The 14,990-nt window shown below is 45.8% G+C and overlaps 5 protein-coding genes and 2 long non-coding RNA genes across 8 annotated transcripts; 3 read left to right on the top strand and 4 right to left on the bottom strand.

Annotated features, from left to right (window-relative positions):
• The first annotated feature begins 657 nt into the window (after positions 1-657).
• On the top strand, positions 658-2,080 carry LOC102699872. Its single transcript, XM_015838425.2, has 2 exons — positions 658-1,106; positions 1,589-2,080. The coding sequence occupies exons 1-2, from the start codon at positions 766-768 to the stop codon at positions 1,824-1,826; spliced, it is 579 nt and encodes a 192-aa protein (XP_015693911.2). The 5' UTR covers positions 658-765; the 3' UTR covers positions 1,827-2,080.
• Positions 2,081-2,798: 718 nt separating this feature from the next.
• Positions 2,799-4,253, top strand: LOC102699596 (pentatricopeptide repeat-containing protein At3g61360). The gene has a single exon (XM_006656356.3). The coding sequence runs from the start codon at positions 2,799-2,801 to the stop codon at positions 4,251-4,253; it is 1,455 nt and encodes a 484-aa protein (XP_006656419.2).
• Positions 4,254-4,879: 626 nt separating this feature from the next.
• On the bottom strand, positions 4,880-6,013 carry LOC102699317 (nifU-like protein 3, chloroplastic). The gene is made up of 4 exons (XM_006656355.3): positions 5,837-6,013; positions 5,690-5,759; positions 5,264-5,553; positions 4,880-5,120 (listed from the first exon to the last, which is right to left on the bottom strand). The coding sequence occupies exons 1-4, from the start codon at positions 5,912-5,914 to the stop codon at positions 4,929-4,931; spliced, it is 630 nt and encodes a 209-aa protein (XP_006656418.1). The 5' UTR covers positions 5,915-6,013; the 3' UTR covers positions 4,880-4,928.
• Positions 6,014-6,287: 274 nt separating this feature from the next.
• LOC121054797 lies at positions 6,288-7,400 on the bottom strand. Of its 2 annotated transcripts, none has more exons than XR_005812086.1 (3): positions 7,314-7,400; positions 6,568-7,211; positions 6,288-6,466 (listed from the first exon to the last, which is right to left on the bottom strand). It is a non-coding gene; the product is annotated as an uncharacterized LOC121054797 (long non-coding RNA). The 2 variants fall into 2 exon arrangements; XR_005812085.1 differs by having other exon boundaries at positions 6,568-7,178; positions 7,314-7,394.
• Positions 7,401-7,477: 77 nt separating this feature from the next.
• Positions 7,478-10,249, bottom strand: LOC107304480. The gene is made up of 6 exons (XR_001550557.2): positions 9,929-10,249; positions 9,534-9,657; positions 8,775-9,449; positions 8,582-8,695; positions 8,392-8,503; positions 7,478-7,633 (listed from the first exon to the last, which is right to left on the bottom strand). It is a non-coding gene; the product is annotated as an uncharacterized LOC107304480 (long non-coding RNA).
• Positions 8,964-11,387, top strand: LOC102722587. The gene is made up of 3 exons (XM_006656353.3): positions 8,964-9,361; positions 9,578-9,822; positions 10,237-11,387. Exons 1-3 carry the CDS (start codon positions 9,343-9,345, stop codon positions 10,681-10,683), a joined length of 711 nt encoding a protein of 236 aa, XP_006656416.1. The 5' UTR covers positions 8,964-9,342; the 3' UTR covers positions 10,684-11,387.
• On the bottom strand, positions 11,383-13,374 carry LOC102722868 (pentatricopeptide repeat-containing protein At5g44230). The gene has a single exon (XM_006656354.3). It carries the CDS (start codon positions 13,372-13,374, stop codon positions 11,404-11,406), a length of 1,971 nt encoding a protein of 656 aa, XP_006656417.3. The 3' UTR covers positions 11,383-11,403.
• Positions 13,375-14,990: the final 1,616 nt, after the last annotated feature.

Below are 14,990 nucleotides of genomic sequence, written 5' to 3'. Positions count from 1 at the left end.
CCCCCACACACATTAGTGTTGAGTGTGAACCTTAGCTAAAAAAGATGGAGGGCCTTATTAAAATTTTATTGAAAATGTAGTTGTTTTATAACCTCAAGAAGAAAACCACTCCCATTTGTTTTTAAATTGTACGGTGCTGTTGTCTTTTGAAAATTACGGTTGATAAATCAAAATATAAGTCATATTATTGGTCAAAGTCAACACTTCATAAATTTAAAAATGAGGTATTATAGGTATTTCTATCATGCATTTTTTATATAAAATAATGGAAAAAAGAAAAAAGTATTAATTTTCTAACGGTTAGTATTCATATAGCTAGGGAAAAAACGTTGAAAGCTAACACCATGAAAACATGTGAAGAACTCTGAATTCTCTGTTCCCATCGAAGGTTCTGAAGATTTCAGACCCATCTACTGGCCAGGCAAAACTGCCGATTTTTTTTCATGGATTGTCGAAAATAGCTCGAAAATGTACCGGACGAAGCCGTGCCAAGCCACAGTGTTCAAAACATGTCCAAAAACTCGAGCTACGCAACAAAACGAGCGCTCAAAAGATCTCTCTGTGCTCTAGAACGTTTCACCACACCACTCACGTTTGGCCACGTGGTCGCTTTCTCATCTCAAGATAAGCCTTCTACTCTTCTACTACCTCTTCCTAGCTGCAGCAATCCAAGAAGCTGAGAGAAATAAGACGACTTGGAGGAGATCGAGAGCAAGTGAGAGCAAGCTAAGCTCGCAAGAAAGCTAGACTGCTAGAGCAGCGGCCATGGCTTTAGCACCCACGTCCGTCAGGAGCTTCATCGCTGGAAGGCCACTGTGCACGGGCGGCAGCAGCACGGCACCGGTGCTCCCGCCGAGGCCGGCGAGGCGGCCGTCGGCGAGGCTCTCGTGCAGGGCCGCCGACGAGAAGTCGACACGGCCGGGTGATCTTGAGGTGAAGCTGGGCAAGCTGGCGATGGTCGCGGTTGCCGCCGGCGTGCTCGCGCTGTCGCCCGTCGTCGACGATGCCATGGCGGCGAAGTCCGGCGGGAGGATTGGCGGGCAGGCGTTCCGGTCTGCGCCGCGGTCCGCTCCACGGCCGTCCGGTCCACGGATAAACAACTCAAGGTAAATGTTTGATCTGATGCCAAATATAAATTTTTAGGGATTATCACATAGGCTCGCACTGATTTATTCAGGCTAGTTGTTCTTTCTTCAGTGCGAGATCGATCAGACTTTGATTGAATGTTCACATCGTAGTAGCGTCCTATTCATCTTGATCTCTCAATTCATTTGTTCTTATCTCGATCATGAGCAGGTGAAAGTATGAAACCTCGAAATATCACAATTTTTTTCACGATATATGAGTTAGTGTCTGAAACCCGAAGGTCGCTAATGTTCTGGATATTCAGTCTAGTGATTTTCAATACGAGATCTGACTTAACTGAATGCTAACATTGCAGTGCTGTATCCATCTCGATCTCTCAATGAGTTCTCATCTCGATCATGAACAGCTACAAATCTGAAACCTCGAAGATAAAGTTTTTACCTATGAACTCTGAAGGTTGTGTGCTAATAATGCTCTGAACATTTTGTGATGCACGGCGCAGGACGAACATCTACATCAATCCGCCGGTGGCGCCGCCACTGGTCGGCGGGTACGGCTACGGCTACGGCTACGGTGGCTGGGGCTGGTCGCCGTTCTCCTTCTTCGCCCCCGGCCCGACCGTCGCCGTCGGTGTCGGCGGCGGCTTCGACACGCTCGTGCTGTTCATCGTGTTCGGAGCGATCGTCGGCGCCGTCAGGCGGTTTCTCAACAGGGACAGCGACGATTTCGACGACTACTGAAGCATAATGAATTGATTACTGTCTTACTGATACTACTAGGAACGGGATATCATCAGACCAAACCATGTGTAATTATAGCGAGGCTATTCTTTTTCTTTGTCAAAAGTAAGGGAACAGATGGGCTAGAGGCGAAATACAGTACATTAATTTGTGCACGAGGAGCAACCTGTCTGTATAATTTTGTTCTTGTGAATGTGAGTAGATTTTTATTAGAGTTATAATCTAGATCTGCGATTGTCTGGAAAAACTGATGCACCTCATCTTTTTACTTCTATTTATGTTTAATTCAAAATTTTAAATTTTTAATCTTAAATTAAAGTTGATTTTTGGTTTTTTTTCACCGGAGTTTATTTTTCAGTCTTTGCTATTAGATCGCTCAGGATATGTATATAAAAGTTTTATTCACAAATTATTTTTTATTTTCAATTATATCGATTGGTCACCCCTAAAATAGATGTATGCTAAAAAAAACTTAATAAAAAAGAGCACCAGAGCACTGCACTGACCAAACACAGGGTGGAGAGATTAGGCAAGACTGAAGAAGCATTCGCGCACAACGTCTCACTCTATTTTTACTTTTCTTCTTTTTATAAGTTAAAATTTATATTTTAACTTAGATTTAAGTTAATTTCGAGGCTTTTTCGTCGAATTTTATTTTTTAACTTTGACTTTTAGATCTTTAAAAATACGTATATAAAATTTTTATTCACAGATTATTTTTTAATTATAAATATGCCATTTATTTTTTCATAAAAACAAACAATCACCCTCTCAGTCATATGGATATTAATTAATCTATCTATATATAACATATATAGATTGTTTTATATAAATTTATAAGAAAACAAAATATCTTACAATTAAAACGAATGGAGCACATTGAACAAATATAACAAAAAAACTAAAATACATAGAGGTCTATTGGCCCATATACGGCCCACGCGGACGGGCACAGCCCCACCCCACCCCGCCATGCCTCTCTTGCTGGCGCCGCCGCCGCGCGCCACCCGCCCGCTGCTCGCCCCGACCGTGCCCCACCTCGCGCGTGTCCTCCTCGCCGGCGCGCCGGAGACCCCGCCGCTCCTGCTCGGCACAATCCCCGCCTCGCCTTCCCTCCTCACGCCGCTCCTCTCCCACCTCCTCCTCTCCCACTCCCCGCCCCTCCCGGCGCTCAACCTCTTCCGCCGCCTCCTCGCCCTCCCCGGCTTCCCCGTCCCGGTGGCCTCCCTCCCCGTCCTCCTCCGCCTCCTCTCGCGCTCCCGCCGCTACGCCCACCTCTCGTTCCATCTGCTCGAGTCCCTCCCGGCCACACACCCCCACCTCCTCTCCACTCCCGCGCTCGCCGTCCTTCTCTCCACCGCGCTCTCCGCCTCCGCCCCCGGCGCGTCCTTCGACGCCGCCGTCACCTGCTTCGACTCCGCCGCGCGCGTCTGGGCGCGCGCCGGGCGCGAATTCGGCGCCGCGGAGCTCAACGCGCTGCTCCGCGCGTTCTGCGCCCGTGGCCGCGTCGCCGAAGCGCGCGCGCTGTTCCACCGGTACTGCGACGCGTACCCGCCCGACACCCGCACGTTCAACACGCTACTGCTCGGGTTCAAGGAGGCCGGGCACATCCAGGCGCTGGACCTGTTCTACCATGACGCCGTGCTGCGCGGATTCGTGCCTGACGCTGTCTCGTACTGCGTGAGGATGGATGCCTACTGCAAGAAAGGGAGGTTTTTGGACGCCCTAGACCTGCTCGACGAAATGCGTAAGAGGGAGAACTGCAAGCCGACTCTGCAGGTGTTCACCACGCTGATATATGGAGCTGGGATCGTAAGAAATGCAGTGCGTGCACGCCAGCTTTTCGATGAAATGGAGCAATGGGGAGTGATCCCGGACCGTGGAGCTCACAATGCACTCATGGGTGCATATGTTAGGGCGAGAGACTTGCAGTCTGGGATGATAGTGATGAGTGAGATGGAGTGCAAGGGGATTGGTCTGGATGATGTTAGCTACAACACAATGTTGTGTGGATTTCAGAGGATTGGGGATTTGGAGGGCATCTGGAAGGTGTACAGCAAGATGGTTGGTTCAGGGTTCATGCCGAGGACTAGGACAACAATGTTGCTCATGAAGGTCTTCTGTGAGAATGCACGACCGGATCTTGGGCTAGAGTTGTGGGATTATCTGATGGGTAAGGGATGTGTCCCTCACCGGCATGCATTGGATATTCTGGCCACTGGTTTATGCTGCAGAGGTTTGACTTTTGAAGCATACAGGTGTTTTAAGGAGATGGTTGAGATTGGAATGGAACCTACTGAACGAGCTTTCAGGGTTTTGGAAGGGTTTTTGAAACGGAGACGGGAATTTGGGAAGGTTGAGGAGATTAGGCAAATGATGAAGGCAATCCAATTGGAGGAACATCAAAACGATGAAGAGGCTGCCTGAATCTTAATTGTTTCTGAATGAGTTGTTTCCTGTGAATTTGATGGCATAAAAACTGCAAGCCTTGATTTTTTAATAAGGCCGATGCAATTATTTGATGACCTGTGATGTCAAGGCCTTAAAAGGGTGAAATGTTGCAAGGGGCAAACTTGTTTCAGCAGGGAAAACAATGGGGATAGGGAGTTGGCCTGTGGTCAATTTGAGAGGCACAGATATAGGCAGCCTTCAAATCACGGAGAGCTTTGTACTACCCTAATAGAAATTTGGTGGTGCCAGGTTCCGTTGAAGAGGCTGATGTTTCTAGTTTTACCAGAACATTGCCCATTCGAAGGAAATGCACTGAAAGTCTGACAATTCTTCAATACTATGGTGTAAATTGCATCTTTATCCAGTGAAGTAACATAGGTTTAAAATTTTGTTGAATTATTTATCTTTCAGACATACAAAGTGTTGTGATATCTTTCAGACATCCAAAATATAAGCACTTTGTGGAATTATTATATTTTTCAGAGTTCAGATACATTGTTTTTTTAGTCCCGATTGTTGCAAAAGATTGTGTCAATAGTTTCAGTACTAAGGTGTACTCATTGAGAACCATAAGACTGAAACTAAATGTTGAAAAAACACCGAAAAGCAAAGTTTTGTTCTCTTGATTGATGCATAACTGAACTCATGTTTCTACTCTGTCAACTGAACAGCCAGGATTGATGGTATCTTTTCCCTCAGTTTTTGTGTTGCAGCTACACGAACTGTCATTACACCTGCTGCAGGTCCTGTGATCCGAATTTTGACAACAGATTCATCGATCTGGACAAGATCGATGCTTCCACCTCCGGTGCCAGAAAGGTATGGTCTGATCTCATCCAGTACCTGCAACACCAAAGGGACTTCAGAATTGTAGTGTGATAATTCACAGAAATGAGCTACAACTGAAGTTTCTATGAACCGAATTGGAACAAGAACTTGCTGACTCATGAACTTTGGAAATGCAGGATTAGTGAGCATTCGATGACCTTCTCGACGTTTTCTTGGTTGAGCTCGAGGCCGGTCTCGGTGTCGACTATCTGCTCGACGGCGAGGATCTCGGGGATCTTGTCGCGGAGGCGCGTCTCGATGCCCATCTTGAGCGTCATGGTGGAGCTGGGGCAGGAGCCGCAGGCGCCCTGCAGCTTGAGCACGACGACGAGGCCGTCGATCTCGTGAAGCGCCACGTTGCCGCCGTCGGCCATCAGGCTCGGCCGCACCTGGTCCAGCACCATCTCCACGTTCTCCTCCGTCAGCGGGAGCACACGCACCGCCCAGCCTGACACGAACAACAGCTACTGTAACCGAAACAATTCATTTCCAGGTAATCAGATGCTCAAATCTGCACCTTTTGCACGACGAAGCTCTGGTCTGAATGTTCAGGCAATCGCAGCTGGGGATGGAGCTGTACTCACCTGCTCGTTTCCCGCTGTGGTTTGTGTGGCTGAAGCTGAGCCGGCCATGGATAAGAGAGGCAGAAGAATTCTGTGCACAAAGTAGCACAGGTGAGTGGAGGAAGAAGAGTAGGCGAAGATGGGGCACGGGAATTGGATGTGACTAACCTTGAGGAGAGCTGCTGTGAGGGGACGGGTGCTGGTGGCCGCCGCCGCTTGCCGGAGATGAGGGGAGAAGGGCCTCATAGGCCGCCGATTTTTCGTTGGTCGCGAGGCAGAGCCAACGAAAATTCCAAGCCGGCGCGAGGCTCACAGCTCGCTCGGACGAAAAATCCTGATTCACTTTGCCCCGCATCCGCATGTGGCTAAGCCGGAGGGAAAGATTTACTGGGCCACGATGGGCCAGAGTATTGGTTCAAAACGAGCCAAAAACCCATGGGCCATGGTCCAATCAAAATACGTCTCAACTCAATACTGAAGTAGTATTAGCCTCGTACATGCGAACTACTGTACCGGAGAACAATTTTTAGGGCTCACGATGAATATTCGTAAAGTTTGCTATAAATTTTGCAAAAATTCAACTCAAAATTCGATGTAAACGCAGGGGAGAAAGAAGTAATGCTCGTTCAGTCAGGCTTTGATACGGTGGTATACATCTATCTCTATCTAGCAGGTTAGTGGAACTCATTCCCAGTTCCCCACTTAGGCTCCAAACCACTGTTGTGCAAGTCCTACTCCTGCACAGTCAGATACCATCAGCCAATTGACATCGAGAATCATGGACCAGGTCACCACCACCTAGATCAGTCAAACCAAAGCGTTCCCCGCAGATCTTGTTTAGAAAGATGAATATGAGATATTGATCAAGACTGACAAGGAAAACCAACTAAAATTCCTACCAGTTATGGGATTGGGCTGGAGTAATCCATATTTATCCACACAGGACAGGAGCAATGGAGAGGGAAAAAAAAAGATGTGCTTATCACCAGGTCTCACTGCCTGCAATCCACTAGAGAAAAAAATAAGCTACAAACTTTAAGCAGCAAAGCATGCAAAAAGATGATGCCCATGAGCACATAGGTGAGGTAAGTAGAGCAGATGTGTTTAAGCTGGAACGCAACGCAAACACCCCCACAGTATCCTATATATGTCAAGAGCTACAAGACAAGAGGATGATCGGGCATATCCAAAAATTGTGTGAATCGTGCACCGGGTGCTACAGTGTGGTCCCTGTGAGCCAGCCACGTTTGATGTTGCCTGTTTGCTACTGGCCATCAAGTGCATCTGCCATACATGGCTGCAGTTCCTCCCTCTGGATCGATGAAGACAAGGATGAAAAGGATTAACGGCAGGTGGCCTGTCGGCACTTTGGAAGAGCGTACGTGACAGTCTTGCGTTCATTTGGCTTCTGCTCCTCCTTATTTGGAATCTCTCTCAACATTTTGATTCTCCAATTTGCGAAACGCATGAAGAAATTTCCACGCTCATCAAGAACACATAGGAGATCAAACTGCTCTTGATTGAGTTTATAAATGAGAGCTAGCTACACATATAATACGCAGGACAGCTATGTCTCATGATTTAATGGTTAATTATTATGCATGCTAAAGAAAAAAATGAAAAATAAAGGTACGTATGTTTCTACCTGTTATGAGCATTGTTTGTCTATACCGTTGATGTCTTTACTTCTCTCTGAAAGGTACTATCCAATTAATATATGGCCTGCACGGCTAGTATAGAGTGCAACAGCAACCATTAGATTGTTCTCGAAGTTATCCACATATATGTAGTTGGTGCTAGTGGCTTGCCTTTGAGTGGTACGTGGATGTCCATGACGTAGCGAATTTCCTTTCCCAGTTAGATATTTGGTTGTCATCGGATGAGCATAACATATGGAGGAGAACACATCAACATTCAAGTATTCAACACAGCTGCTGGAAAAAGAAAAAATGTAGATTCTCCAACCTGACAAACAGCATGAATATGATATCAGAAATGACGTCACGGTACAATAATTAAAATGCCAAATAGTACTAATTTTCATGTAGACTGGACGATCAAACGTACAAGCAATCATTAGCATTAAACACAACTTAAACACATGAAGAAACTTCAAGAAAGAAAACGAACAAAGAATAACATCAACATCACAGGATCAGTGTATATATCCAAGTGAAAATCCTTCAGGAACGGTGCAAATTAGTTTTCAGAATTCCTTCTTTCTGTGGATGAAACTTGAGAACAGAATGCAGGTTGTAGCCAGCCAGAGTAGCTATTAAGTAGCATGGTCTAATATCAGTCTAAATCATTAAATCTTGGTGTTGATCATAAGCATCTTGAAATCCAAGTGATGAGCAGCATAAGCTTATCCTACGCGGTACTGCTACTGTCCTATGTGGGTACCAGTGTACTAGGAGTATATCTAAAGGGCACATTATACTTTCCCAAAAATCGAGTGTATATATATATATATATATATATATATATGGATAATGTTCATGTGGTGTGGCTGAAATCATGACATTGATCGATCAAAGACAAACAACAACTAAGAAAATGTCAGGGTCCATCTCCCATGGAATCTGGGCACGGGGCACCAGATCAAATCATGAAACAATCGAACAACAGCCTTGCTAGCGTACGAAGTCAACTCAAATGGCAAAAATAATAACAGTCAACTCACATGAGATATAGAATAGGAGAAGACAAGTAATAAAATTTACCGTGTCGGTGTGATTAAGGAGTTAACAAGAGCTTAATCTGAGATCCAGACGTCCATGAATCTTGGTAAGGCATGCAGGGTGGAACATGCTGAAGCAGCAGTACAGAAACAACCTGTCCAGCCGTCCAGGTTAGTAAAGAAACACAAATTAAGGGACTTGCAACTCACATGGAACTTAAACTGCAATTTACTTTTCTGAGGCGGCTGTGGGCAAGATCCAGAGTTGGGATTGTGACGACGGTGAAGGACAGCCTAGGATAACTCATTGTCGTGGGCCCATGGTATCTTCAGATCTCTGCTGCAAACTGCAAACATGTGAAGATATGGGTGGCCAAGCTTATCTATGAGAGAGATAGAGAAGGAGAGAGAAGAGTTGCCAAGTACCTAGCCCAAACCTTTGATATCTTTTGTCCCGGCAAGGCCTGCGTGGAATATCTGCTTCACATGTTTTTAGGTTGGCCTTGTCTTGTTTCATTAAACCAGCCAGATTTGCCTCTCCGATTGGCTGCTACACTTCCCTGATCCTTCCTTGAGACCGTTAAACAAATACTTCACCTCCTGCCAACGATCTCAGCTTCTGAACTTTTTCTTTCGTGCCCTAGCATTCCGCTTAGCCACACACAGCCTGTCGACCTTTTCAGCATTACTAGTTTACTACCTTTTTCTTATCTTTCGGTTGGCTCCTGCTGTTTCTAAAAAGGGATGTTGTTTGCTTCATAAGTATGAGAAAGAGCACCTGGCTGCTACATCCAACTTCAAACTGCCTTCCTCAGAACTCTCTCATAGCTAGGGCCTTTACTGCTGAGAAGTGAAATGAGTCATGGGTGCTGAGGAGAGATTTGTCAAAGCTTCGTCCAATTCGTGTCCTTGCAAATATATGGAGGTTCCAAATGTTCGTCACCTGTAACCGAAGGAGAGAAAATGCACGGCAAGCAGCTGGAAGACCTGGAACATGAGTTGCACGCTTTCAGGTAAGTGAATCATCATATGAATTCCCCTTTGGTTTGCTGAGATTTTGTTTTCAGTCAGTAACAGTCGTCAATCGCTTTCCTTCATACTCTACAGTCAAACAAATGACAATTACTTTGCACACAGTCTAATCAGTTCCAGTTGCAGTTTCACTTCATATGGCAATTAACTTACCTTGTAGACAATTAGGTTATGATCTTTCATTCTGATTGTTTCAGGGATGGCTACTGATTTATTTGGCCCTCATAGAAATCTCTCTTCCTTGTTGGAGATAGAGGGACCAAGAAGCATTAGAGGCCTAAAAAGTAAAGATTCTATTCAGAAACTAGCCAAAGTATTGCTGAAAAGCAGTTGGCAAAAGGTTTTACACATCTTGGTAGAGCTAATGGAGAAATCTAAACAAGACAGTAGGGAATCAGTTCGGAGAACAATCATGGAGCATGATGAAGTCTTCAGACAGCAGGTAACTAGGAGTGGCTTTGTTTTTCATATCATGAAATACGAGATTCACATAATATCTATGTGGTATAAAAGGAGAAATTGTATGTAAGGAAACCAAATTAAAATACCTGAAAGGTGTCGACCCTTTTGCATTTTGCAACCGTCAACGAGAAAAGCAGGTTGTCCCAGTTATTTCCCTTTTTTTTTCACAAATAACAGGAGAGCAGCAAATTTCATTGCAGTAGTACAGAACAATATTACATGGTAGAAAATGAGCCGTTCCAGCTTCATAACATAACGTAGTGCACAACTGCTGTGCATACTAAGTTAGCATTTAGCAATTCCACATGCTGCAAAAACCCTCATTTGAAAAGTTGTCAACTATTATGCATGCCAACAACAAAATCTCCACGACTCATGCTGTCTGCTGCATCAGGTGCATGAACTGCATCGGCTATATCGTGTACAAAAATCACTGATGGCTGAACTAGGAGGTGAGAAGCACAGGTTCCAATCGAGGACAGAAGAAACTCAAGAAATGATGCAAGAACCCCGGTCAAATCTCAAGAATAGCCCCTCTACATCAGAGACAAGCCAATCTGCTCATCTTGGTCAACACTCTACCCCAGAGCATTCAATTCTTCAAGAATTCAAACCAGCAACATGCCTAAACTTCTTCACTGAAGAAACCTCAAGAACACAAGAATTTAGACGAGAAGGTGGTAGATCAGTTGGAGGTGAAAATTGGAGTACTTCTGACCCTTCAGTAGAGAGTGATCTTGACCTCAAACTAACAATTGGCCCCAGTTTGCATGCAACAAAAGCACCACACTGGCTCTTCTCAGGCAGCAGGGACAGAAATCCTTCTGGTCAGCATCGATGACAACAAACTGGCATTGTAGAACAGTTAGTTGGATGACAAAAATCAGAGGAATCAAGGACAGAAATCCTTCTGGTCCTAGCAATGGAATGCAACACTTTCAAGTTTCAAGATACATCAGCACTGCAATCTAACCTCCAAATTTTGATCAGAGTTGAGCCTCAATCTTGAGTGATCTGTGTGCAAAACCTAGGGTGTATCAGAAGTAGGATTTGCTAGGAGCATATTAATGTAAAGCCATGATACACATTACCAACCACTCAGCTCTTGTTTGTCCTCTCTTCAATTCAGACTGGAAGAGAAGAAACTTTACTGAGGAAGTATCAAATTTGGAAGAGCAAAAGAGTTCCTTACTTCAATCTTCCTGATGCAGTTGTTACATCAATCAATGTCCTCAAAGGAGCTCTGACTAATCTACCATGATTGGTTCTTCATTTAAATTTGTCTTGTTTCTTCATTTAAATTCTTCAAAATGAATATGAATTTTGGCCGATCAAACATCCAAGTTCTTTACTACCCCAAACCCCAAGTATTGTAAACTACAACTGCATTATGTGGTATTTCAACATATAATGGGTGTGCCATTGACTGTCTCAACCAATAAGCTGCTGCATTCTTCAGAATCAAGTGGCAGATGTTCAAGAACAAGTCAAATAAATATCCTATCCCGTATATCATTAATATAAAGATCCTATTCTGCCATATTGATAAAAAGATCTGCTTTCACCAGAATCCACCACAGGAGCATTCTCCATTTTTGAAATGATGGAATCTCACATTGTCCCTGACTATAATCTCAACAGATTCAACTCTTGACACCAACCGCATAAACAAATGGCAATCATCGCAGATCCTTAGATTCTTTATGATCCTGATTGTGCATCCAGATCCAAACGTAAGCAGAGCAAACGATAGAGCAAGCTTCTCACTATGACCGATTAACAGCCTTTGTTTCTCTTCATCATTCACATCATAAACAATTGAACTCAAAATGGGCACATAACCTTCAAGTTTTAACTTTGCCGCTAACTCCAACAATGTTTTCTTTATTTCCTGTGTCCTCGGGTGGGCATTATCACCAGCAAAGAACTGGTGAACCAAACCATCTCTGCCTTCAAACAAGCTGACCGCAGGGTCCTTTTTCAGCCTTTGCTTTCGCATCAATTTCCTGACTTTTGACACTTCATCCCATTTTCCAGCTGACGCGAGTATATTTGATAATAATACGTAGTTTCCTATGCCCTCCGGTTCAAGTTTAAAAAGATGTTCAGCTACAACCTTAGCAATTTCACTCTTCCCGTGAATCCGGCAAGCTCCAAGTAGTGCTCCCCACACACCACCGTGAGGCTTCAAAGTCATTGACCTAACAAGATCAAGGGCTTCATCCACCAATCCAGCCCGGCCAAGCAAATCAACCATACAGGCATAATGATCAGCAGATGGCATAATCCCGTATTTGTCCTTCATCTGTGCAAAGTAGTACCGACCTTCTCCCACCATCCCTGCATGGCTACAAGCCATCAGTACCCCAATAAAGGTAACATGGTTTGGTTCCACATTTGCCCTATTGACCATCTCCTCGAACAAAGCAATCGCCTCGCTAGCCCTCCCATGCGATGCAAGACCAGCTATCATTGAGCTATATGTGTATACATTCTTTTCCTGCATCCCATCAAAAACCTTGCGTGCCTCATCAATGAGGCCACACTTGGCATACATATCCACCAACCCTGACCCAACAACTACGTTATTCCCAAAACCAGTCCTTTCTGCAATCTCCTGAACCCAAACGGCACGTCTCACCGCACCAAGCTGAGCACAAGCTGAGATTGCACCCGTCAATGAAACCTCATCAACGACCATGCCTAGTGCTGCCATCTGATCAAACACTTCCAATGCCTTCACTGGCATGGCATTCTGTGCATAACCAGTCACCATTGCTGTCCATGCCACCATATCCTTCACAGGGCACCTCCCAAACACCTCCTCTGCTGATCGCATATCCCCACTCCTGGAATAAGCGACCACGATACTAGTCCATGTAATGACATCCTTCACCACCATTTCATCAAACACCTTGCGTGCAGCGCCCACGTCATCACATGCAACATAACCACCGATCAGCGAGTTCTGAACAAACCGGTGCCTATCAAACCCACCGATGAGGACCGAGACCGCGTGGGCGGCAGCGGCAGCGGGGAGAGAGCGGGAGGCGGCGGCGGATTTGGCGAGCGTGGAGAACGCGAACGGGAGGAACGGGAGCTCGGCGCCATGAGCGCGGCGGAGGTGGGAGAAGAGACGGAAGGGACTAAGTAAAGGCTGCGTGAGGAACGCGAAGCGCAGGAGAGCCACGGCGAGGAAGGGGTCGGGGGGAGAGACCGAGGAGAAGACGTTGAGCGCGTACGGCAGCGGCGCGTGCGGCGGTGGGAGGGCGGCGAGGCGGCGGAGGAGGCGAGAGAAGAGGAAGGGGAGGGAGGTCACCGGGAGGGGCAGGCGCACGAGGAGCGCGTGCAGGTGGCGGAGGTGGGGGAGGGACGGCGACGAGGAGGCGGCCTCGAGGAGGAACGAGGCCAGCGCCGGCGCCGGGAGGAGGGGGAGCGGCAGCGCGGCTGGAAGACGCGGCGGCGGCGGTGGGGGCGGCGAAGACGGGGCGTGGAGCCGCGGTGGTCGGGGACGGGGTATGAGGTGCGCCATGCCGCCGGCGTCACCGCCGCGAGGTGAGGCGGCCGCGGCGGCAAACGGCACGACGTTCGCCGAGGCCGAGTGGCGCGGGAGAAGAGAGCGGGCCCATCTCCACCGAGATCTGGGCCGCGCTGGATCCACGGCCCTTGAAACGTCGCGCGCCTAACGGGCCTACTTTTTTCTAAGTTATGGGCCGACTCCTGCTGCTCTGTCCCTCGGCCTTGGGCCGTTTGAGCGACTCGGTATGGCTCAATGTGCAGATACATTGTCTCGAGAAAAGAAAAAAAATACGGGGTGGAAACGCGAAAAGGCTAATTCGCGCGCGCTCGCGCGGAGCGAGCGCGCGCGAACACTCCCGATGCTTTGCCTGCTCTCCTTACTGGGCCTGATTTTTAGTGGGCCTTTTGAGCTGCGTCTCATCTGGGCTAGATGTAGTACACTGGTGGGCTTTAAAGGGCTGAGTTGAAGTAAGGCCTATTATAGACTTTGATAAAACAACAGGCCCATTTTAGACTTCATTCTCTCTTTTTTTTTAACTTTATGTGTATAAAGTTTATAGCCTAAAGTTTGTGTATAAAGTTTATATGCCTAAAAATTATGGGTATAAAGTCTATATGCCTAAAGTTTATGTGTATAAAGTTTATATGTATAAATACATGTATTATATATATATATATATAAAGTTTGCATGACAAAGTTTATGTGTATAAAGTTTACGCATATAAAGTTTTATGTGTATAAATATATGTGTGTATATATTTAAAGAGAAATAAGAGAGAGAGAGTACGTACCATACCGATGTAGATCCGATCGCGCGCGCGGGGGGCGAGCGCCCGCGCGCGCATTAGACCTGCCCGTGGAAACGTGCCGAGCTCGGCTCGTGAAAGCTCGCTAACGGCGGGCTCGGTTCGGCTTAGCTTGGTTGATGAAACAAGCAAAAAATGCAGCTTAGTTTGGTTTGATGAAAAGCTCGAGTTGGCTCGTGAATCAAGTAAGAAGTAATCATATCAATATCAATAGAGCAATAATTTTTCACAAGTATTCAGGATATGTAGTATGCATTATGTAAGAAATGCCAACAAGACAACATGTACCAAGTACACTTAAACAATAGAGCAACCATTTTGTAACGAGTGAATGTAATTTGGCTTCTTGCAAAAATATGTTTCACTATTTCTGTATTTCACATAAACAAGAGAGAGTATGTGTGGTTAGGGTTTTAACTGGGCCAGCCCTCCAAACTAATGGGCCATGCCAGTCCATGTAGGAAAGCTTGACAAGCCAAACAATCATTTACGAGCTAGCTCGAGTTCGACTCGTTTATGAATCAAGCAAAAAAATATAGGCTTGGGCTTGGCTTGTTCACCATTCAAGCCAAGTCTGACCTGATATTTTTACTTACCCTTCTATGTGAGTTTGTTACATGTGAATTCAATCGACATCGGAAATAATTTTACTAAGATTTCTGACTACAAACTTTCCATGGTGTGCACTGTATTGTATGACTAACTGTGCACATACATTCTGCATTCGATCTACTCTGGGAATGATTTCGTAAGCATTTCTAACCAAACTTAAACTTCAACCGGATTTATTCGAGCAACAAACTAAACATTAACTGAATAGCA

This window comes from Oryza brachyantha, chromosome 6, assembly GCF_000231095.2.
Source record: "Oryza brachyantha chromosome 6, ObraRS2, whole genome shotgun sequence".
Classification (NCBI taxonomy): Eukaryota; Viridiplantae; Streptophyta; class Magnoliopsida; order Poales; family Poaceae; genus Oryza; species Oryza brachyantha.
Note: the sequence above shows the minus strand (reverse complement) of the source record. Positions and strands in the feature narration are given on the sequence as shown.